We start from the raw sequence: 25,212 nt of genomic DNA, 5'->3' as shown, positions 1-25,212 counted from the left end.
ATGTTTAAAAAAAAACTATAAGGGAAAAGAATCTGAAAAAATACATATATATATATATATATGTATATATATATATCTGAATTACTTTGCTGTACACCAGAAGCTAGCACATTTTAAATCAACTATACTTCAATTAAAAAAATAATAAATTTAGTAACAGTCCAACAAAAAAGTCTTTCACATAGTTATTAATATTCATGGAATTTGAATAAGATAAATTGATGAATTCTTGATCATTGTACAGGCCTTGTCTGTGTGCCATCATATGTTTCCAGAGCAATATCAAAGTATTTTTATTATGGAATTTGCATCTAATCAGGTTTTTAAAAGTAAACATAAAATGTACAGCCAACAAAACATAATTTAGCAATGTAGTTTTAGGAAGTTATAAGCAAATGAGAAAATTGTAATGTGGCTTATTTCATATTATTTTTTTCTCTGAAAAATATAAAAATAAAATTTAGTTATCATGATTATAAGCCATTACTGTTTTTTGAAAGAAACTAAAATTGCTTTTTATAGCCTTTGAATTGAACTGCCTATTTTACTAGCATTAGACTTCTCCTACAAATTTTGGTCCCATTTATATTCTGTGAATGCAAGATTAGAAAGAGTGCTTAATGACAAATGGCTGGAGAATGTCACCCACTAAAGTAAATATGGGTGACAGAAGATGTCTGCCTCTAAACAATAATGCATGATGGCATGTAGAGTCTAAAAAATAGAGGGGTTTACCCCTCTTAGCTATTAATTTTATAGCTGGAGAAGCCCTTTAAAAACCAGGGATACCTAAGCATTTCCTATGTTTCATTCTGGTATAGAAAGAAGTATATTTACAAGAGTTTTGTGGGGGTTTTTGTTTTTTTGTTTGTTTGGGTTTTTCTTAAATTTTATGTATTTTTTTATACAGCAGGTTCTTATTAGTTATCCATTTTATACATATTGGTGTATATATGTCAATCCCAATCTCCCAATTCATCACACCACCACACCTCCCCCCACCAGTTTCTCCCCTTGGTGTCCATACATTTGTCCTCTTCATCTGTGTCTCAATTTCTGCCCTGCAAACTGGTTCATCTGTACCATTTTTCTAGGTTCCACATATATGCGTTAATATACGATATTTGTTTCTCTCTTTCCAACTTACTTCACTCTGTATGACAGTCTCTAGGTCCATCCATGTCTCTACAAATGACCCAATTTCATTCCTTTTTATGGCTGAGTAATATTCCATTGTATATATATACCACATCTTCTTTATGCATTCATCTGTCGATGGGCATTTAGGTTGCTTCCATGTCCTTGCTATTGTAAATAGAGTTGCAATGAACATTGGGGTGCATGTGTCTTTTTGAATTATGGTTTTCTCTGGGTATAAGCCCAGTAGTGGGATTGCTGGGTCATATGGTAATTCTGTTTTTAGTGTTTTAAGGAACCTCCATACTGTTCTCCATAGTGGCTATATCAATTTACATTCCCACCAGCAGTGCAAGAGTGTTCCCTTTTCTCCACACCCTCTCCAGCATTTGTTGTTTGTAGATTTTCTGATGAAGCCCATTCTAACTGGTGTGAGGTGATACTTCATTGTAGTTTTGATTTGCATTTCTCTAGCAATTAGTGACATTGAGCAGCTTTTCATGTGCTTCTTGGCCATCTGTATGTCCTCTTTGGAGAAATGTCTTCTGCCCATTTTTGGATTGGGTTATTTGTTTTTTTTAATATTGAGCTGCATGAGCTGTTTATATATTTTGGAGATTAATCCTTTGTCAGTTGCTTCATTTGCAAATACTTTCTCCCATTCTGAGGGCTGTCTTTTCGTCTTGTTTGTAGTTCCCTTTGCTGTGCAAAAGCTTTGAAGTTTCATTAGGTCCCATTTGTTTATTTTTGTTTTTATTTCCCTTACTCTAGGAGGTGGATCAAAAAAGATCTTGCTGTGATTTATGTCAAAGAGTGTTCTTCCTATGTTTTCCTCTAAGAGTTTTATGGTGTCTGGTCTTACATTTAGGCCTCTAATCCATTTTGAGTTTATTTTTGTGTATGGTGTTAAGGAGTGTTCTAATTTCATTCTTTTACATGTAGCTGTCCAGTTCTCCCAGCACCACTTATTGAAGAGACTGTCTTTTCTCCATTGTATGTCGTTGCCTCCTTTGTCATAGATTAGTTGACCATAGGTGCATGGGTTTATCTCTGGGCTTTCTATCTTGTTCCATTGATCTATATTTCTGTTTTTGTGTCAGTACCATACTGTCTTGATTACTATAGCTTTGTAGTATAGTCTGAAGTTTGGGAGCCTGATTCCTTCAGCTCCGTTTTTCTCCATCAAGACTGCTTTGGCTATTCGGGGTCTTTTATGTTTCCATACAGATTGTGAATTTTTTTGTTCTAATTCTGTGAAAAATGCCATTGGTAGTTTGATAGGGATTACATTGAATCTGTAGATTGCTTTGGGTAGTATAGTCATTTTCACAATATTGATTCTTCCAATCCAAGAACATGGTATATCTTTCCATCTGTTTGTATCAAGAGTTTTGTAAAGAAGTCAAGAGTGGTTGATTTTTGGAGAACTCCAGTTTCCACCCTGTCCTATCCTCTGACATCCATTACTTCAGAGTCAAAAACTCTTGTTTAACCCATGAAATGAGGTAGTAGTGTGCTTCTCAGAGCTGCCCAAACAACATAAAACTTCCAGCGAGTGGTGTTTGTGTGTTTTTAGCACTCAGCTATCAGAAACTCCAGAAATAAAAATATCAGGGACCAAACATGCTGGCAAACATGTGATTTTAATCTTAATTATATTTGAGAAAATGTTTGGAAGTAAGAGGTCCCTGACAGTTGGGGACTCTCAGACGTGAGTCACAATTGCCAGAGGATGATGGAAGGAGGGCTTCTTTCTCCAGGACAGTGTCTTCTGGGAATAACTTGAGGGAAGATGGAGGCCTGGCTTGGAACCTCCAGGATGGAAGGGCCTTGTTAATATGGAAAAGAAGTAGAAAGAGGGTGAATAAATATCATCTCTTGGAATAGAGTACAAGAATATAAGAAAGTTGGTCCAGTGTCACTAGATGGAAGGGAAATGTGGGAGTTAGGATAACATAAAGACAATATGGTGTTTTTCAAAAGCAACAGTATAAAATATAAATAAGTCAGCTATTAATTCACAATTTCTTACCTAGTACAAGGGGTTTAAATACAAGTTGGTAAAGTTTTCCTGATTTGTCTAGTAGTTAGAGCGAGCTGACTTTGCTTGGATCCATGATTTGAAATTGGCTTAAAGTGAACCTAAGATCAGCAGCTGCCAACATTTTTGCCCTTTAAAAGATGAGTCATTCTTATCTGACCCTTTAAAACTGTAGCTAGGCTAAAGAAAACTTTACATTGCAAGGTAATAAATTTACTCTTGGGATATCTGCATATTTTAACTCATAATATTCTTTCTTTTTTTCGAAGATTTTGCAAAGCAGTAGATTCACCTTCACAAACTGAAATATATTTCCTGCCTCTTTTGTATGCAGTGCAATATAATTACCCTCTCTGCATATCAGACTGTGCCGCATGCTCTGATCGTAGCTTCCCTACAGCTTCAACTAGCAATGGTTCAGTATCATTACATCGTCACTAAATTACAAGTAGCCCCAATGTGTAAATTTTCCCATGAGCTCCTGCCTTTATAGTTTATTTCTGTACAGCCATTTTCAATGGGCAAGGGATGTGACACCTGCCTCCTGACAGTTCATGCTTCCTCTATACCTCTCATTACCATGGTGACGGCTCTTTGTACAGAAATGGGAACTTTCTAATTTTGATGCTGTTTTTGCTTGCAAATTCAACTCTTAAGTGAACATGAAAATTACCCCTACATTAAAATCAAGCTGTATTGTTAAGGTCACCCTACTTTTCTTTATGTAGAATATAAAACTTATCTTTAAACCCACCTAGATTATAGATGGGCTTTTGGCTCCATGGAGGAATGTAGAAAGCTGCCTCTAGGTAAAATGGCAGGAAGGATGGGACAAGAGGAAGGTGCTGGTCTTAACTCTGCCATTCCTGGCCCTGCTAATGGAATGGGAAATATGTCGAATTTGACAGTCCCAGTGTGTGACCACTAGCAAATGTCCTCTCCCCAGTGAATCTCAATTTTATCATCTAGAAAATGGAGTTGCTACCCCATTGTCTATAACATGGGGCTAATGTCTACCTCACCTATTTCTCAGGGATGTTAAGAGAGTTAAATAAGTTGATACATGAGAAAATGCTGTGCAAACTATAAAGTGCTGTGCAAACTGCAAAGTACTATCCAGACATCATGATGGTAACTTTTACTAAGTACAAAGACTAAGCTGTAGTCTCTGTGCAAATTACCTCAGTGTGACTGCTGTTTCCTTCTTTGGAAATCTCAAATTGCCATCTGATTTCATTTATGTTTGTACTCTTTGAAGCTATTTGATTTACAGCTGGCACTACTTCTTGTAAGTAGCACTATGCTCACATCACCCTAGGGGTCAGTGTCAGGGCTCACTGCATAAAGGCCTTTAGTTCAGCGCAAGAAGGACTAGAGGCAAGTCTTTTAGTGATTGCTTACACGTTGCTGACATGACCAGTAGCCCACAGCCAAAGCTCACTAACACCTACATGAAAATGTCCTCTTTCAGCCAGCATGAAAATATGTCATGAAATCTTTTAAAATTAAAATTAACATCTTCTTTTATGTTTTACCTTTTCTTTTAAAAGCCACTTATGATGTTTTCTCAAGCCCTACAACATCAGATGAGCCTGAAATATCAGAACCCCACACAGGTACACCCAGCCTCTCAATTCTTTTTTTTGGATGCCAGGTATTCTGACAATACTGCACCTAGTTCTCCCTTTCATTTTTGCCGAACGAAAAAGTGCGCTCTCTAGAGCTCCACAGGAGAGACATGGCAATCTGTGTCAGGGAGATGAATTCTACCCACCTCTCCCATTGAATGATTATTTCTTCCCATCCATCAGTAAATAAACTCTGCCACATGTGGGAGATGCAGATAGATTAGGTTGCCACTGAGGCACAGTAAAATAATGGCCTATCTCTCCTGTGTTCAGAGTCATTCTAAAAAGCTTTAGACTCTTAGTTTTCCCTGGTGTAGTGGTTCTCCAGTGGGGGTGATTTTGCTCCCTTCCCCCTGAGGAAACATTCGGCCATGGCTAGATATACTTTTGGTATCTGGGGACGGTATTACTGACATCTAGTGGGTAGAGGCCAGGGATGCTGCTAAACACCCTGCAATGCACAGGACAGCTCCCACACCAAAGAGTCATCCAGCCCTAAAGGGCAATAGTGCCAAGGTGAGAAATCCGTCTCTCGAGCAATCATGTCACTCATTTGTCTATAGAAGTTCAGTTGGGTCTAATGTTTGGCATTCACTTACTGATCTATCTACAGTGAGTTTAATTCAGTCCAATAGTTCCTTCTAGCAAGTATTTATTGAGCACTTACTAAACTAGGTACTGCAGGAGATTCAAAGTAAATAATACTGGTCTCTGCCACACAAAGACGTATGTCTGGTATTTGTGTGTGTGTGTGTAGCCTTATCTTAGCTCTATTGGTGCCATGATAAGTAAAGGCAAATAATTTTAAATAGTAGCAGAAAATTTTAAGAAATGAAATAGAATGCTAAGAGTAGATTCAGCTAGCAGTTTAAGAAACAGAGGGAAGGAACCAGAAAAACCAGTTGAAAGTTCAATATATGAAACATTGTTTTATCATGGTTTAACATTTGAAGTTTGCATGTTTTTAAAAATGAGGTCATCTTCAACTCTTAATGAATCACTAGTTTTAAAATGTTGGTCAGCAATCTCTCAAGTGTTCTTGATATTTTTCCCCATTTGAGGCATAATTTATTACTCTGGAATTTGTATTTTATTCCTGGGGCCTTCTATTGCTTTTAAAAATGTTGACATTTATTCCAACAGCAACAAGCGATCCATTTCTGGATTCTGTCCCATCTAAAACTTCTAGAACTCTTGAACAGCCAAGGGCAACACTGGGTAATGTTTTTAACAGAAAAATTGTGCTTTGTTTTCCATCGAAAGAAAATCCATGTAAATGCCTTTCTTCCAAATGACCATTTAATTCCATCACATCTAATCATTTATTTCTTTCCTATTTCTGAATATAATATATATTTTTTCCTGTAATGCAGGCATCTTATGTTCCATTTTGGGCTCTCTCTCTCTTTTTTCTTTTTAAACCGTAATAGATGATATTTTTTCCATCCTTAAAGGAATGAAAAGCTTTGAAAACTGCATGGACATCTTCATCATCCATATCCTCCCATCTCGTGTGTTTGTGGCCTGTATCACCTCTCTTCCATGCATTGAGTCTGCCTCGAGTCAGCTACTGAACAATCTCATTCTGACCTTTTCTCCACTTTAAATTATCATTTCATCCACCAGCTTTCAAGACAACATTCATGCATTTTTCATCCTTAATCATGTCCTTGTAGCATGTGCTTTGTAACACCATCTAAAAGCATGCTGAAACTCTTAAAATACCTCATTTTAACTGGAATCATTTGGTGGGATGGGGTGTTTGTGTTTTCAGCTCCGAGTGAAACACCATTCGTTCCTCAAAAACTGGAAATCTTTACCAGTCCTGAAATGCAACCTACAACACCTGGTAACTAATGACATTCGTATAGTTGTGTACTTTGAAAGAATGGATAAAGTGACAAAAAGAATCAGTCATGTGTTGGCCTTTTCAGAATATTTTCAGTAGTAAACATTTCCCTTCATTCTCTACCATGAAATTCTTCAAAGAACTGGGTTATCTGTCCTACTTAGCCTTGTGATAATCCTCGAAGAATTTTCATAATCTTGGTGTCTCTGTATTTTTTTAATATATAACATTATATTAGTTGCAGGTGTATGACATAAAAATTCAGTCTTTGCATACATTATTTTGAAGTATTATTCCCTTTCTTCTTGTTATTCCCTATAGTTCTTTCAAATTTGCCACTGGAAAATAACAGCAAAATTATAGATAATAATTATTTTAAAATACATTCCCTTCAATTAGCATATTTAGATACCACTTGGTCAGACTGTTTTTCTCCAAGTAGCCTAAGTATAAAGAGCACCAAGTAGGCTCTGCAATCCTGGATATGATAAAGAAAGATGAATAAAAGAGTAAAACAACATATATTCTATAATAGAAAATTATTGGAATAATGAAGTTCGTTAACTCCTGGTGAGGTTAGTAGTGAGATATAGAATTAAAGAAGTTCTGAACCTTCCATTCTCTAAATCTCAAATATTTGTGCTTCTCCCGTGCTGTTCAGTAAATCACCTTTTGAGTTCTTAACTGTACCTTGTGTTCTTAAATCCCACAAGGGTCCTCCCTTTCCAGTAAAGTGAACAATGTACCTTCAATTCTCATATAGAATTTAATTTCTTTTGACTCAATCAACACTTATTGAGCACCTACTGTCTATAAAACACAGTGCTGGGCATTCTAGGGATACAAAGAAATAAAAAGCAGTTCTTGCCCTCAGGAAGTTTACAAGTTTACAGTTACAACCTGATTGACCCCTGGGAAATACCATTTATCAAAGCTATATTAAATCTTCTTTCAGCTCCCCTGCAAACTACATCTGTCCCTTCTACACCTAAACGACGCTTCAGGCCCAAAACACCAAGAACTAAACCTGGTAAATAACTGTCTCTTTAACCTTTCAGGATATTTAATTCCAAATAGATAATGTCCATCTACTTATAAAAAGAAACGGTTCTATAGATTAAACATTCTCTGTAAAATTTGGAATTGACTGAAGATGAATAATTAATGCAAAATAACAAGGATCAAACATTTTCAATAAGATCTTATTGAAAATTATGTGAATGATGTTCTTTCTTTCTGGGAAATACTCTTCTTTAATCAAAGTAATACGTAAAGATTTTTTTTAAGTACTACAAGGCTTAGATTGAACAAGAGGAGTCCACTGCCCTACCCTATTCTACCCTTGAGACCCATTCTCCAGTTCTTTAGCATGTTTCTTTTGTATTTACCTCCACATTTCTAAGTAATATGCTGCTGTTTCTTGTTAGATCAATTTTAGTGAATGATGTTCTTGCATGCAAATTTTGGTATAAACATAGAAACAAGTCCTACTGTCACAGTGATATATACTGTAATTTATTTTCCTGGCATGCATCTGAGTTTAAGTGTTATTAGGCAGACAGTTCCTGTTTTCGTTGCCTACTACTATGTTTTCAGTTTTGCACTAGGGCGATGGCTGAGATGCAGAGGACATGACTCTGGCTTTCCAATTGCTTGTATTTTTTTTTTTTTAAGATTATATCATGAACAATGAGCAATGTAAGATTATACAACCTGCTTGTGAAACTGTAATACTGTGTGGAAGCTCAGAAAAAGAAAGTACGAGTTGAGGATGTAAGCCTCAGAATATGTGTAGGGTTTAGAGGAAAAGGAGAGGGGGACAACATATATTATGGCACAGAGTTTGAGGTAAAGGTAGTTTATCAACCTGGATGTGACACTCTTCATTGTCAAAGAGTACACTCAGAATCATGCTCGACAAACCAGACTTTGATTATTCCATTGCTTATTACAATTTTTTTATAGCTATACTATTATGACTAAATTTTAAAATTCTTGCCCCAAACTTTTACTCACTGCATACTTTGTAAACACTGACTAAATATTACAGGATTTTAAAAAGGTCATTCAGCTCCTCTTTGGAGGATTGTTTTTTTTTATTGTCTCTAGAATATTTTAATATATTTTTTTTTCCTTTCCACCACCAGAAAGAACCACAAGTCCTGGAACAATTACATCTAAAATTTCTAAAAGCCCTGAACCTACACGGACAACACTGGGTAACAATATGTCCTTAGTAAATATGTTACTTCATTTCACCACGGAAAGTCCAGTATGCCAGCTTTTAGGTAACATCTCAATCACTGTTCTAATTGGATCATTTCAGCAGTACTAAATTATCTCATAGTGCACATCAACTCCATGACTTTCATGGTTTTGGATAGCTGGCCATGTGGTGGTTGATGTGAACTCAGCATTTAGACATCATCCTGTACCTTGGAGAGCCGTTAAACCACTGATGATTTCTCATCTTCTATGCAACCATTGTTTTTAAAGCTGCGTCTTATACACAGTTCTCCATTTTTTTAAGTAAAGCCCTCAAGTTCAACTTCATTTGGCAAAACAGCTTTCTGTTATGGTGTTAGTAAAAATTTCTTTATGCCATAGATCATAACATTATACCTATCAGTAAATATTAATTTTAAAACATTTCTCTTTTCTGATGCTTAAAGATTTAGATGTGACTGAGAAATGTGAAATAAGGTGCAAAATCATTACACTGGTTTTTGTTTTCTAATCACGGGTTAAAATCACTGTCTTTGGGTAGTTGTGGTGACTAGTGACAATGCTATTTCTCTTGAAATGCTTTTTCAAAAAGATGAAAATTTATTACTGTATTTTCATTAAATGGTGCTCTGTGAAGTATTATTTTAATGGAATCCAAAATCATCCAAGATGACGGGTTTATAGCACTTGAGGTATAGGTTTTCCTTTTGCGGTTTTAGACACTGAAATGACTAATTATTGATTTGTTGATTATTTTGTTTCTTTATTTTTCCAGCTCCCAGTAAAACACAGTTTATTTCTTTGAAACCTAAAATCCCTCTCAGTCCAGAAGTGACACACACCAAACCTGGTAATTACCCTGAGCTTTATTTTGATATTCCAAAAGTAGGGTTGAAAAGTTATTTTATGCCACTCTTTGGAGCAAGAACTTCTGATTTGCATCTTGGTATTTGATATAACTTTCCATGAAAAGAGTGAAAGTGCGATGAAATGATGTCATTTATAGCCAACTCCTCTGATATTATCATAGCATCTCTCTGAGCTGTGTGGTGTTTCATTATGTTCATGACCATCACAGAGAAAGCACAGAAATAGAGTGGTGGGAAGGATTGAGGACTCCCTTGTCTAGGACTGTGAAATAGTTTCCAGTGCCAAAGTTGATTGGAATTCAGATCACACTAAACAGTAGCCTTTCAGCTGAGAAGTGGAGAAGTCTTTCCATCCCCTAAGAACTCTGCCTTGTTGGGGGCCTTCTCAGTTCTCGGGCTGCATGACTAGCAATGGTTGTATTTCCCTAATGTTCTATGGCTTCTTTCTAAATTGGGTCTGATTTCCGAACACTGACTTCTGTTTACTTCTCAGGAGACATTAATGATGTTTTGCTGAAGAAAAGAGGGTTTTTTTTTCTTCTTTTTTTGCAGGGAGGGGTTATTCTGTGTATGTAATTAAAAACAGAGACAATTCCCTGCACAAGGATTGCAGGACATGTTAAATGATCAAATTGTTTTTTCCATCTATCCAGAATCTCTACAACAGTCTGAAATGTTGATTTATGAGATTATATATGGGGAACTTCATCACAACTCATTATTTTCATCAAAACTTTAACCCCTTAGCTCTGGGAAGGATATATTTCTCACTGTAATATGGATTTTTCATTAATGTATATTTACAAGGTAGGATTATTAAAGCAAGAGGTTTTCTGCTTAAGTGGGCATGATTTGTTTTTTGCAAAGACATGGGTAAGGAAGAAAAGCGTAACTGCTCAGAGAGAGAATTCTCATGACTCCTTTTAAAGAGGCAGTGAGATTTCCAGGTGTTGTAGGTGTCAGAGGGAAAGAAATTATGGATTAGGCAAAGGGAGTATAGTTGATGCTGTGACCAGGGGTGAGGTCTCCAAGTCAGAGAAATGGAATGAAGTATTCTAACTCAGAGAGGTTATTAGGAGAAAGAAGCATAGCTAATAAAACTCAAGAGCCCTAGCAGTTTAAATCATAGAACTCTGACAGTCAGCTATCTGAGAGAAGGATTTCACGTACATTTATTTTAAAATTACACCCAGAGGACTTTAGAATAAGGTAGTAACTCTTACATTTAAGCTGTATTTTGAATAGGGACCTATTACCAAGCAGCTCGAGAAATATTACTCTATGTTTGGGTCACCAACTTTTTATTTATTTATTTTTGAATTTTATTTTTTTATACAGCAGGTTCTTATTAGTTATCCATTTTATACATATTAGTGTATATATGTCAATCCCAATCTCCCAATTCATCCCACCACCACCCCCTGCCATTTGGGGTCACCAACTTTAAGTAAATGTTTTTCCAATCTAATTATTTCTGTTGTTACAAGGTAACATTTGAAAACATCAAAAAATGTCTCCTAATGTTTATTACCATTTATTCATGATAAGCTATATTATTACTTTTAGTGGTTTCTGGGGGAATAAAATGTTTCTGAGAGGAAATTCATTAATACAAATCAAGGTGGGAGAGTGTGTTCTTATCACTCTAAGGTATTTGAGCAAAGAGATTTCTTAATTTGACATTTCCCTTTAAAATGGGGGAAATCATTTGGAAGCTAATGGGTTTATATTCCTTTGATTTCTACCTTCTAATCACCTAAGAATAGCCACACTCTTCCCCTAACAGCAAGTATCACCACTTCAGAATCTGTGCCTAAACTTAAGCTAACTCGTGTTGACTTTGAGTGGCCTGAGGCAACATAGGGTGATGACTGGTTCTCTATAAACCATTGCTTGGGTTTTAGCTTTTTAAAATGTATTTATTTTATGGCAACCACCACTATAGCTCTGCTAAATACTTCTTCTCCTGCCAAGGTTCAAGAGAGCAAATAAACCACCAAAAGCTTTTTGATTTGAGTCATTCATTGCCTTTCTCAGCCCTCTCCTCACACTCTCCTGTTTTTCTGTTTCACTTTCCATACAGGCTGCTTTTCCTTTGGTTTTCCTTTGTGGTTAAGCTAACGAGTAAAAACCCACATTGGTTTTGGTTTGTTTTATAAGCAGAATCCAGCACTTTCTTGAAAATCCCAGACATCTACCGTGTCCCAACTTGTCTGCCTCATCCAATAAGAATTGTTTCCTTCATAGTTAATTATTAAGATTGTAATGACGTTCGGCTCTTCAAGCTTTTAACGATCTGAAAAAAAGGGAGAGACCTCCGATTACAGCTGTTTGTTGTATGCATTTCTCTGACACGGTGGACAGAATAGTAAATTGTACTCATTGCTAGCCACAAATCCATGAGAGGGTCTTAGTTTTCTTTGTTTTGTGCTGAGGTGAGTGGTATAGTTATTTGCATGCCACTCAGCTTTTTTTATGGAACATTTTTGCACCTTTATCGGTAATACCTTAAGGCTATGAAATAGAGGAAGTCTTATCAGAAGATGTATTTACTTTTAATAAACACTGACTTTAATATTTTTATATTCAGGTGAATTGGAAGCTTAATTGATGGGGCTCCATACCTATTTGGCCTCAGTCTCAGGACCTAAAAAATGCTGATTTTTCTTTATAAAATTCAAAAGACAGCATTCTTTGATCTTTGTGAAAGCTAAAAGGTGCTACAAGTACCAAATCTTACTTTTTCACACTTTTAGAAGGCAACTTTGTAGAAATTAAAACCCGAATTACAACTCCAAAGTTTCAAGAGAATTTTTGTTTTTTGCTATTTTCAGATGTGAATGCTTTTTGATACTGTATTTGATTACTGATATCTACTGTTTATTTTCCCTTTCTCCTGTAGACGCTGACATTTAGCCACGCCCCCTCCCCCTCCCACACACACATTTTTTTACTTTGCCTAGTGTACTTCTATCTCGTACATCACTGCAGCTCTGCCATTCATCTGTTATAATCTATTTCTGACAAGTTCTTGAGAAATCAGAATTCTTTTTTTTTGGCCACAGACATTCTAATGAATGATGCTACGTTTCAGTAACACCTTGTGCTATTATGCCTTGCGTTCAGAATAAATGAAAATTCTCTATCCTAATTATTTATTATTATATTTTCTTTGTTAGTTGCTAAAGAGTCACTACATGCTTCCCCAAAACCTTCCATATCCCCTAGTCCAGAAATATCAGAGATAACCCTGGTAAATGTACTATAAGGAATACGTAAGTGCAAAATGATTTAAGTTCTGTTAAGCTGGTCAGTAGGTGCCATATTAATTGGTTTCTTTCTGTAAGAAAAAAAAAGTCAAAGCATATTCACTTTGTTTTGTATTTCAACAACTGATTTCCTTTTTTATTTTCTTCTTGAAAGAAAAGAATTCTTTTTGTTCTACAGAATAGGAAACCTCTATTGGATGATCTTCTTTTAAAAAACCCAAATAGACTTTTTAACCAAACTATATTCAGCATGAGGTATAATTTATTTACTGCTAATCTGAATGGCATTGGAGAATTTATCTGTCAGAATATTTATATAATATTGTTATTCAATTTATTCAGCATTTGATGAAATCTGAGACTACTTTCTGACTTCTATTGATTTGATAATTTAAATGGAATAAATTTCATGTGTAAATCAATTTGTTCACCAGCAATAGATACTAGTAAATACGGGGAACACCGTATGAACACTTGTGGCCCCTTTTAGACTGTAAGTTCCATTCCTATTTTTTGTGAAAGAATATCAGATCCAGTCAGGCTGAAAATCATCCCAAACTAACAGAGCTCAGGCACGGTCACAGGTCTGATGGGTCTGTTGCCTCTTCCCATTTTCTTGGGTGAAACCGACTGTCCTGCATGAAAATAAAATGGCAGGTGAACAACCTCTGAGAGGCTACACTGACTTCCTTTAATATCTCCTCAGGCACGAGGAGCAGTAGTGGGGAAAATAGCTAAAAATCAACAACAAAAATTAGAATTCTCTATTCTTTCTTCTGTTGTGGTTTGTGGAGAGGCTGCAGGCTGATTGAGCTTTATTTCATAAGCCAATAGAACCTGATGGTTCACCAATGAGAGAACACTTATTATGGTAAAGGACCTTTAATTTCTAGCTTAAATGGTGCTCATCAGCATCCCCTTTGATAATACTTGCTTTTATTGCAGCCCTGGAACCTGAGACTCCACCACCATCACAGCCGCCAATAGGTAATGAAGTTTGCTTTAGTGAGTGAAAAAGAATTCTCTTTCTTTCACACCCTCTATGTTCAACTTTGTGCTTAGCTTTGGCTTTTCAAAAAATTATTTCTTTGTTGTCCTTCAGATCTTTCTTTCAGCCATTTTCACCAGAAGATAAACTCCCTGCCTGTGCTGAAGTGGAAGCTCTGAGACAGCCATGAAAGCCATACTGATTTTGATTTGTCACATTCCTTGTTGTCCCTCCTTGTATTTGAGCACCATGTCCTGAGCTTGTTTTAACCTGGTTATTTCCCATAGAGGACCATGGCTTCCCCAGGACATATTTGTGCTTTCACTTTTAGAGGTGTTTTTCTTACTTTCAAAACTCTAACATTTGCAGACTTTCTTGAAAAGCATTATGGTCTTTCCAGATCTAAATATCCTGATGTGTCACTAGGAAATTCATTAAATGAGAGAAATATAAAAATTCACCCCAGTCTATGTAGCTTCTTTTCCTTCAAGAGAGCAAAAACTGTTCTGCTAGTGCTGTCTTAGCCAGTTATTCACATTTTCCTTCATAACATGAGTTGTTGGTTACTTTATTGCATTTACATCTTCCAAATGAGAGTCATGCCTTTTTTTTTTTCCATTTCTCTTTCCAAACTTAACTGACCAGCTGCGTTTTTGTTCATTTTGTCTAAAAACACAGGAATCTATTTACATAAAAAAGGAATTTCTTATATGGATAAAAGTTTCACCATTTATGATTGCTCAACTTAGTACTTAAAAATTAAGCATTTTTCGTATTTTACTAAAGTTCATCATCTTTCCGTTGATTTTGATTCCTTCTTGATCATTTTTCGTGCAGTCTTAGAACCTGGAACACTGGGAACTAAACCTTCAACAACAACATTAGGTAATGCAGTGAGTGACCTACCTTTTTTTCCTTTTCCTGACTGCTGGCATCTTTATTAACAGGCTCACATTAATGGATTTGTTCATTAATGTCCATTTGTGTGTGTGTGTTCTCTATTCCTTTGGAGAAAAATTTTAAATCCTATAGTCTAAAAATTATATCTCATTCCTTAAAAGTTGCCTTCCCTGAAATAATTTGAGAATTCAAAGCCTTTTTGCACATGTTACTGATTTACAGATTTTTTTTTTTATTGGAGTATAATTGCTTTACAATGTTGTGTTAGTTTCTGCTGTACACTGAAGTGAAGCAGCTATATATGTATCAGTATACATATATCCCCTCCCCCTTGGACCTCCCTCCCACCCCACCCCCCTTCCCACCCATCTAGGTCATCACAGAGCACCAAGCCGAGCTCCCTGTGTTGTACAGCAGCTTCCCACTGGCTATCTACTTTACACATAGTAGTGTATTTATGTCCGACCTAATCTCCCAATTCATCCCACCCTCCCTTTCCCCCACCCCACCCCATGTTGATTTGCAGATTTTTAAATGCTAAGCGAAAAACATTTCCTTTTGAATCTTAGGCCAAATAAATTTTAGTTTTTATCCCTAGTGGCTTCTACAAGTAACTTTTCTCATGTTCCTGTTAAACATATACCTTCAAAAATTGAATGAGACCGTCTTCTCCAAGCTGTACAAAGTTCTGAATTTTCCACCTCAGAATAGAGAGATCTTTTGAACAGTTATTTATAAATATTTGGCAAAAAATAAAATAAAAATCCATTATTCAAGACCTCATTTAACTGGGTAAATAATGATAGAAAGTGGCAAACAGAAGGATACATATCTGCAATAAATCAAAGGGCTTAAATGTGCTTCTAAGATACACGTAGTATTGATGGTCAGTTTGTAGGGCCACCTTTTGTGTGTTAACTAGCTGATTTTCTTTCTTCAGCTCCACCAAAGACCAAACGACCAGGTCGTCGTCCCCGCCCTAAAACCACACCTAGTCCAGATGTGCCCAAGTCCAAACCTGGTAAATGTGATGTTCAGGGTTCCAATTAACATAGAAAGTGGAATATGGTAGTTTCTGATATAGTAGCTACCTACCGCCTAAATAGCTGGGCTTTAGGAACCAGTGTAGTTGATTTTTATATTTAAGGATCTATACTTTCTAAATTCACGTTTTATGAATACGTTTATATTTTTATTTGTAGTTATTAAGTATACACAGCAGTAAGCTGGGCCACTAAGTGGATCGTTAAAGTAGGGCACCGTAAAACTTTTACGTAAGATGTGTATTCATGGCAGATGAGATGTGGGAAAGCAATAGGGAGAAGAGGGGCAAATGGGAAAAATAAAAAGGAAAATCACATTCAAAAAAAGTACACGGTTTAAGCAAAGATGGAAGAGTAATGTTTCCTTCCTCAAGATGCCACTTCTTGACATAATTAGTATTTTTGGTTTTTTGCCTCTGTAGCTCTGGAACCTGCTACGGTACAACTGGAGCCCTTGGTGCCCACAGTTGGTAATTCTGGTCTCCTCCAATTGCTTTCCCAGGTTGTCACTTTTGCTTTTCCTGCTCTCTGCCCAGGCATGACTGCAATTCTATACACAGTGTCACAGTTTTGTTCCATGCTTTCCCTCACCTTTCCTATCTGGGTCTGAAGAGCCTGAAGATAGGAAACTTCTAGAAGAATTCTGTATGCTAATTCAGGGAAAGTCCATGGTTTTGAACACAACTTCCTGGTTTTCTAGAAACTCTCTGTCCTCCCATGATGTGTCCTCGTGTAGAGAAAGCCATCTACTCTTTCTCAGGGACTTCCGTGCTCATCCTGGACTTGGCAAATGGCAATGTTTTATTCCAGTGTCATGATTACCATTTCATTGCTTTACTCATTCAACTTGTAAGACTTTCTCCCTCTTAAACAGCTGCATGAAATAATGGCTCCTTCAGCTTTTCTGTTTCTCTGGGGAATTTTTTTGAGTATGTTTTGATAACCAAAGTCACACACACTGTTCTTTGTCTAGGGTCCAAGATAAAAATAGTATGGTGTTTGTAACTTGAGAATATTAAAAGTCTCCAGCTGGTTTTATTGTTTTCAGTCCTAATGCTGTTTTGATTATAATTATTTCATTATAATTTCTCAGCATTCACAATAAATCTATCACTGGTTTACTTTAGAAAATTCCAGAAATAAATAGCCATGTAACATGCTGTATAATTTCAAGTATCTATGGGTTACTTTCCTGATTTCCTACTAAGCAAGTTTCAAATTTCTACCTTACTGTTTTTATACTGGGGAAAAGAAAAAAAAACCTATCCAGTAAGAAACAGAACTATTATACTTGTCATTTTAAAAATTACTTATACAGAAAAAAGTCTTCTTATAGTTCTCCTTACTTTTGTTGAGAGACACATTTTGAACATTTCCTGAAGGTTTTTTTCTTTCAGAAAAATCAGTAGGAATGGACACATTTCCCACCCTTCCCACCCCAGGAATTAATTTTGTTGTATATTCACTGAATTTATATAGTATCTTTGCTTGAGCATATGTGTCCTTAATTATTGACAGTTACAGCTGTGACCTTAATACTTTTTTCTTTAGCGTCGAAACCATCCGAAAGACCTAAAACTACACGTAGACCAGATGTACCTCAAATCCAGCCTGGTAATCTCTACTTTCAGTGTCTTAATCTATAACCAGGAAAACGGTGTGTAAGTAGCGCTAATCTTGACATTCACAGCTCTGACATGACACTAATTATAGCACCTTTTTCCTTCAGATTCAAAATCACCAAAGCAATTACTTCCTAAACCCAAAACCACAGCAAAACCAGATACGCCACCACCTAAATCCGGTAAAGAATTTCCAGTGCTTCGGCTTAAGAAGCTTTTTCTCTGGGGATGTTGCTGAAGATGCTTGCAGTTTGTCACACCATAAAAGCATAGAAACCCAAGTACCATGGTTTTTTTGTTCGTTATCTTCTCAAAGTAGCCACACGTGTGTTTCATGTGTTCAATGAACAAATTAATGTTTGGGAAATTAATTTTATATCAGATTGTCTGACAGATTCCACTCTTAAAGCATTTTTAGGTTCTGTCTTCTCAATTCGGGTTTGTAATGAATAGAAGCCTGGTTTTTCTGTATCTGGAGCATTTTTGAAAGTGATTTTAGCAGCTGCCACTAGGGAGGCTGACCCTGTGTTCTTCCTTTATAGGCACATGGAGATTGGCTTTCTCTAAAATACGTTATTGGCTCTTCAAATGGTACCTATGAACTAAGTGATTTTCTACTAAATAAGAAGATATTATATAATAGTTCTGAAAATTCAATTGTTTTCCAAGTGACATTTTCTCCTAAGATGCCAATTAGTATAAAATTCTAATTTACTGAGAGCATCTCTCATAATAAATAAGTCTCTCAAGGAGGCAATTTATATCAGCTTAGAATAAACCAAGTTCTGTGTCCTGTGAATTAAGCATCAATGAGAACCTAAAAGTCTAGCTTTCCTTAGTTTTGTTTCTTATATCTGTTTATTTTTTATGGTGCAGTCTTTGAGCCTGTTACATTTGAGAATGAAGCGCCCTCCACAACCATAGGTAACGATGGATGTCTTCCCTCTTGGTCAATGTTTCTCTGAACTTGCCCCTCTCATTTCTGTCACTGTCTGTAGTCTCTTGTGTAAACAATTGTCATTCATCCTCTTTTTCATTCATTCCCCAAAATTGTTTACTATTTTCAACAAGGACCTTTTTAATATAATTAGGCATTCTTACAGCTGCCGCTCAGCTTACAATCCCTGAATGTTTTTTGTTCTTTGATCATCTTCAGAGATAGTCAGATTGCTTGCAGCACTTGATGTTGGCAAGAGTTACAGGTGCTCTCTCCATCCATCATTCAAACCAGGACATTTTTGAAATCTCTGCTTTTATGTATGTATAATTTATGATGTGGGAGAGGAACAATGAAAAAGCTGGTTGGAGCTTGAGAAAATACAAATTGTCTCTTTCTCGCAAAAGTCCTTTCTTCTTGATTCCATAATGTTCAAATGCAACTGGACCTTTCTGTTGATAAATCCGTCCTGTGGTGTTGAATTCCAAACAAAATAGGGATTTTCCTCTTTTGTTTGAAGGCAATCAGCTTTGAATATTGTTTTGTCCTGTGGTTCTCACTTTCTATCTCTTCCGGATGCCATGTTTTCCTTTCGTTCAGAAGATGTTCTCAGATGTGGCTTAAACCAACTCTGTGCTATGTTATCTTGGACAGTCAGCAAAAGGCAATCTCCATATAAATGCTTACAGAGTTTTTGGTGATACGATATTTTAATGTTACATTTAATCTTATGGACTTGAAAAATAGAGACACTATTTTAAAACCAAGAAGTCATAAGTCTTAATTTTATACCAATGTGTAATTCAATCATTTCAGAATATTAGAGAATTAGAGGAATCCTGTTTATTCAGACAAAAGTTGAATTATTACTTTTTAGACCTTTTTCTTAATCATCTCTGTTCCTCACTTGAATAGTTATCTCCCAAGTATCCATTTGAAATAAATGAATAAATAAGGACAAATTGTAGCAAAGAGTATCACCTTTATTGTGGAGAAAGGGCACAAGGTTATCTTTTGCATAACTGTCACAGATCTCCAATAATCAGACTGATTAAGAACATTTTTAAAAATCCTCACCACTACCACCATTTCTCAAAAAAATATATTAATAATGGTGGTGAAAACCTTTCAAATACTAACAGAAGTTTTCATAATAATTTTTCAGAGTAATTTAAAATACATATCAGACAGCTAAGAGATTTTTTTGGAGCCAAGTTTCCGATACAGCTGCAATCATATAATTAAACACCAAAAAACCTACTTTTCATTGGCCTCACAGGGATGCAAAGTGCAAGGGGTATGGCTGTTTTGTGAGATAAATGGGTACCAGAGTACAGCCAGTTATTACAGAACAAATACTCTTTTTCCAGAGTTCATAAATGCTTTTTAAACATTACAGGATTAAAAGGATTCATTTTCAAGATAATTTTGTTTCTTTTCCTATGTTTCTTAAACCTCCATTGTTTATTGTATTGCTTTTGGTCAGTTCCTGCCAGAGACATTGAACCTGTAACTCTGAGAACTGAGGCTCCTTGGACAACATTAGGTAATGACCTTTGATGTCTTCAGGCAAGAGCATTTTCTGTTCATGGTCCAGTCAATTCCATTACTATGTTGGTCAAAGGGTTTTCTCTTCTGTAAGATTTTTTCATCATCCCTTTTTGTCACTCAGCTATATTCTTTCATTTTGAACATATTGAAGATGTTTAAAATAAGTCACTTGGTTAGAATATAAGCATCTCTGAAGCTAGTGCAGAGTATCTATCACCCACATTATCCAGCTTTCTTAAAGCTTTACAGAGCCAGTGGTTCTGCTGAATTCCAAACGCAGTTAGGAGTCTCTGCCCTATAAACATCAGGTATAATTCTGTGGCCATCAAAAGAAAGTTGTTTTAAGATATTCCAGGCATTTTTATGGTCTACCAATGATTTTAAGAAATGAGATGTGTTTAGTCTAATAATGTTTAATGGGATGTATGCCTAAACCAAGTCATTTCTAAATATAATCTCCCCAGAGCAGGTGAGCCTGTGTCCCTCTCTAATGCGATGTAGACATGCTGTGCTTCTGACGTCCCTTGGATCAGGGTTCTCTTTGAAAATCTGATACCAGCAATAACAGTAAAGTTTTCAGATAATTAAAATAATGTTATATGTTCTTTCTCAAAAGAACTGTCGGCAGACAACCCCCCACAACTTTTTTTTGGCATATGGATGACAAAGAAAATTCCAAACCCCAGAGACAGATTTCTCAAGACTCCAGAAAATCTAGCAAAATTTTATAAAACCTAGAGCCATGTATCATCCTTTTTTTCTGGAGTCATAAGACAACATTAACCAGTTTCCTTTCTTCAGCTCCAAAAACATCACAAAGAACAAGAAAACGTCGTCCACGTCCACGTCCCAAACATAAAACCACGCCGAGCCCAGAGACACCTCAGGCCAAACTAGGTAAATATGTGGTTCCTGGTACCTGTGGAACCTTGTTGGATGTGATACTGTGGTGGGAGTGTAACTCGCTGCCTAGTAACCCTGTGATCCTTCAGGATGGATGCCCAAGTTACAAGTGCTCTAGTCAATTCATGTGACTTCCTCACGCTACTTAGTATCTTCTTGGTACCTTGTATTTTATTTGCTTCTCTCACCATTCGATTACATTTTCTCTTTGATTCTGGCTCTGCAAAAACGTATCTAGTATCTAGCCTATTTAGTTCAATTAGTCTCATATTTAATGAACTGCCACATTAGCATTTGTGAGGAACAGTTTAGAAATAACAAGGGACTTGGCTTCATTGAGGGAGGAAGCTGCTCTTGTGTGAAACTGTTCATATACGGATAGAAAGGAAAATGGGCAAAAGCAACATATTTATTGAGTTTTACCAACTGTTAGTTAATTCTTAGAGAAGTGAAAGATCCATGGGGGTGATAAGTGTCATGTGGACCTTGAAATGTGTATAGTTTGTAGATTTGTTGGAGGGATGAGCAGGAATAACAAACAGAAGCTGGAAGGTGCCATATGTGTGGATGACAGCAGAAGGATAGGACTTGGAAGTAGAACTTGATTGTGAGAAAGGAGAAGTGCAATGTTTACTTGGCTGGTGCTCAGAAATTGTGGTCAGCAGTGCTACTTTTAGATGGGTCTGTGAAGAGGACCTGAGTGCCTGACTTCAATGATTGGATTTGAGCCACTTGGCTGCAGCATACTCTCCAGTCAGCCCTTTTCTGTCCTGATAACAGAGAGATGAACTGACAAGTTTTGTAGACTGAATGACCCTTTGTATCTTGCTCTTTTATATGGCTTTGTTTGGACAGAGGTCTTGGTCTTTTTCCAAAGTGGACTCTTAACAAAAAGGAGCGTTGTCTGTTTTGGTTATTCATTACCAATATCTGCTTAAATATATCAACAATTGTATCTATCATGACATAGATGTAATTGTTTGTTTTCCAGTATATTGTGTTATAAATTATACTTTCACATTCTTTTCTTACAGTTGTTAACCGTAATGTTTTTAGACAGATGCCTAAAGATTCTTCTAAGCAGAGTTTTCCATTATATTATCAGATGATATAAAAAGCAATACTTGTAGGTAACCATGTAGGGATAATAAGGGTATAACCATTTCATGATATCATATATCTTTGTACCCTCACCTTGGAACTTTGAAAATTTTGCTTTCTGGCCGTAGAACCACACTACCCTAGTGAAGTTCATTTTCAAGAGAGTTTGGTGACTTTTCTTATGTGTTTAACAATTCTTTTTTTTAATTGCTTTCGATCATTTCTTGCTACAGACCTTGAACCTGTTACTACTGGGACATCTTTAGGTAATGATCCTGTACATCCTTCAGCAAGTGCTTTCTTTACTTGTTGTCAGACTTATCTATGTTCTGTAGAGACAATGATGTCATAATTTATTGTCATCCTATTGCTGTGTTCATCTTAAAATATAAAAGGCTTTCTTTCTAACATTAATGTGTATAAACTTTAATTCAACACATCTATTTGCTGCATCTCCCAGCTTGTAATTGCATCATGTCAATCTGAGTCTCTGTTTAAATAGTACTGTTTGTTAGAGCTGGGGGCTAAATGTGATTCTCCATATATTCTTTATTTAGACCACCAATATAGTGTCAATTATGATACCATGAAGTTTCTTTAAGCATCTTACTTTCTATATTTCAAATTCTACATAACTTTTTCTTTTTGCTTTATTGATGTTGCACCTAATTTTGTGTAGTTATTTTAGTAAATTACCAAGTGGAAAATTTGCCCAAGACTAGTTGTTTTAAATTATAAGTGAATAGTGTAGGATGGTTTGAACTTCTTTCATGCTTTCACAGTTTAGCGTGATTTCTCATTAGGGATGCTTTCAAAAAAATGATAGTCCCTCATCTTCATTTCTTAAGCATAATTGTAATATAATTTTTAATCTCTAGAGAATTCTCAATTATGAAAGAAAACCTGTTAATATATTAAAGGATAAAATTTCAAACCAAAGTAACAAAGGTGTCTCCACTCAAAAGAACTCTGGCCAGTTTTAGAAGGCTTAGAGCCCGGTTATATCATCCTATTCAGAGGTAATGGAGTCAACAGCACTATAATAATCCTAACTTTTCTTCCTTCAGCTCTAACAACAACAAAGAGACCCCGTCGTCCACGTCCCAAACCTAAAACCACGCCCCATCCAGAAGTACCTCAGACCACACTGGGTAAATATGCAGTTTCTGGTTTAAGGAATCCAAGCATTCTACCCCAGCTGGGACCCTGAGTTCTGTGCACATAATCGGTACATGCCTTATATATCTCTTAAGAGTAAACACTATTCTTCTTATTAATCCCTTCTATATCCCCATAACCATATTAGCACCTGTGAGACAAATCAGAAGTAGGAATTATGCTTTATTTCCCAAACATTTTGTACTATAGTTGTAAACAAAAGCTGTTCCTGCATAAACAGGTAGAAAATAACATAGGGCAGCATGTTTATACAAATGTAAAATAATTTCTGAAATAGTACAAATGATATATGCTAGAAATATAGTAAATATTTGGAGCAGGAAAAGATCCAGGATAATTAGGGGAAAGAATCAGTGCAGAATTTGGATAAGTGAAGGGTTGAGGGAACAAAGGCTGATAAACAGGGAATGTGGTGAAGGAAGCTGGTGACCAGACAGAGGATGACTTGTTGATAACACTCCTGTTGAATGGGCCTCTATAGGATGAAATAAAGGGGACTGGGATGTCTACTCGAGAGCTTAAGTTTGATCCAGTGGGCTTCACTGATCCTTACTTCTACACAGGACCATGCTTTTTCTATTCTTAGAACTGAAGATGCTTCGTTTAATATGATACCACAAACTGAGAGGTTGTTCCTCACCTTATCATATTAAATGCCACTCTCTTCACTAAGGACTTAGCGAGTATGGTCTCAGCTTCTTTTTGGCTCTCTGTTCTATGTGTGGTGGGCAGACCCTAGGGTGAAGCCCTACTCCCCACCGCCTCTACCTCTCACCTCCCACCCCTATAGTTCCTGCCTCTTGGTTTTAAACTTTTGTGTAATCCATCCTTGCCCTTCCCTTTTCCCCTTCGAAGCATTATTTTTACTGTTAAGATGAATTTTCTGACATTTCATTCACTCACAAAAATCTCTTTGATTTCTTTTCTTACTTTTGATCAGTTCCTGCCACAATCCCTGAACCAGTTACTCTTAGGACCGAGGCTCCAGGGACGACCGTAGGTAATGACACATTATGTCCATAAGCATCTGCTCCTACTCATTTCAGACCCATTTCGCCACTGTCATAACCACAAGACTCTGTGTCATCCTCTGTTGTCATTCAGTTACTTCCTAATATATTGAAGAGTATTAAAACAACTCATTTGTTATTCAAAGAATCAAGTATGAACTTAGCTTAGTATACATATCTGTAAGGCAATGCGTTTGAATTTGTGGCATCTCATCCCTATGTAACCTTTTAATCACATTCTGTGTTACTGAGTTTCAGACACAATCAATGGGGGTTAGGGGTGGGCGTGTCTGTCCTTGATCCAAACTGAGTACAGTGTCACAGCCATTATGGTGTGACGTAATTCTTATGCAGATCTAAATTCCTATATTTTTTACTACGTGCGCGATTTTGTTTTTATTTTGCCATTTTAGATAATGATAGCCTTTTTTCAGTAAGGAGTGAAATAGAAAATATGTCCAAGGCTAGTAAATTGAAGTTACCAGCACCATCATTAGTGTAAAGTCACCCTACCCCTTCCCCACCATCACAATAATTCAGTAGGTTTTTGGAAATTTTTTCATTCCAAAATCCCTTCTGAGAATATCCTTGATATATCAACTCAGGTTTCTGTGTGATTTTTGTTTTTCACAGTAATATAAGTGATAAAAAGAGGCAATCATCAAATACGGACAAATGTTTCAAACTCAAAAGAAAAATTTCCTGCAATTCAAGAAATTATAACAACGATAATCCTATCCACAGCTTCTGGAACTAAAAACACTCTATTAACCTGAAGTTTTTTTCCTTTATCCCCCAAAGTGCCTCAGCGAACTCATCATCCACATCCCAAATCTAAAACCACACGGAATCCTGAAACACCTCAGACTGAACTGGGTAAATGTGTAGATCCTGGTTGAGGAATCCTGCAGCCCATCCCTGTGAGGTCTAGAGAAAGTGAAGGGGCAAGTCAGGGCCAG

General features: G+C 36.4%; 1 protein-coding gene across 3 annotated transcripts in view; it reads left to right on the top strand.

Moving 5' to 3' along the window:
- ABI3BP (ABI family member 3 binding protein) overlaps positions 1-25,212 on the top strand; it is a 262,119-nt gene that overhangs the window by 144,728 nt on the left and 92,179 nt on the right. For 2 of the 3 annotated variants that reach the window (XM_029213847.1, XM_029213848.1), the window contains exons 13-18: positions 4,729-4,794; positions 5,950-6,024; positions 6,581-6,655; positions 7,611-7,685; positions 8,803-8,874; positions 9,657-9,731. In XM_029213847.1, coding sequence (XP_029069680.1) covers positions 4,729-4,794; positions 5,950-6,024; positions 6,581-6,655; positions 7,611-7,685; positions 8,803-8,874; positions 9,657-9,731 — 438 coding nt within the window. Of the gene's footprint in view, positions 1-4,728; positions 4,795-5,949; positions 6,025-6,580; positions 6,656-7,610; positions 7,686-8,802; positions 8,875-9,656; positions 9,732-13,964; positions 14,007-14,844; positions 14,893-15,847; positions 15,929-16,372; positions 16,421-17,501; positions 17,565-17,679; positions 17,755-18,448; positions 18,497-19,995; positions 20,056-20,861; positions 20,958-22,297; positions 22,331-23,131; positions 23,216-24,183; positions 24,244-25,054; positions 25,130-25,212 lie in introns of all 3 variants that reach the window. The other variant, XM_029213849.1, reaches the window with a different exon arrangement.

This window comes from Monodon monoceros, unplaced genomic scaffold (assembly GCF_005190385.1).
Source record: "Monodon monoceros isolate NGI ecotype Baffin Bay Population unplaced genomic scaffold, NGI_Narwhal_1 Super_Scaffold_11, whole genome shotgun sequence".
Lineage (NCBI taxonomy): Eukaryota > Metazoa > Chordata > Mammalia > Artiodactyla > Monodontidae > Monodon > Monodon monoceros.
Note: the sequence above shows the minus strand (reverse complement) of the source record. Positions and strands in the feature narration are given on the sequence as shown.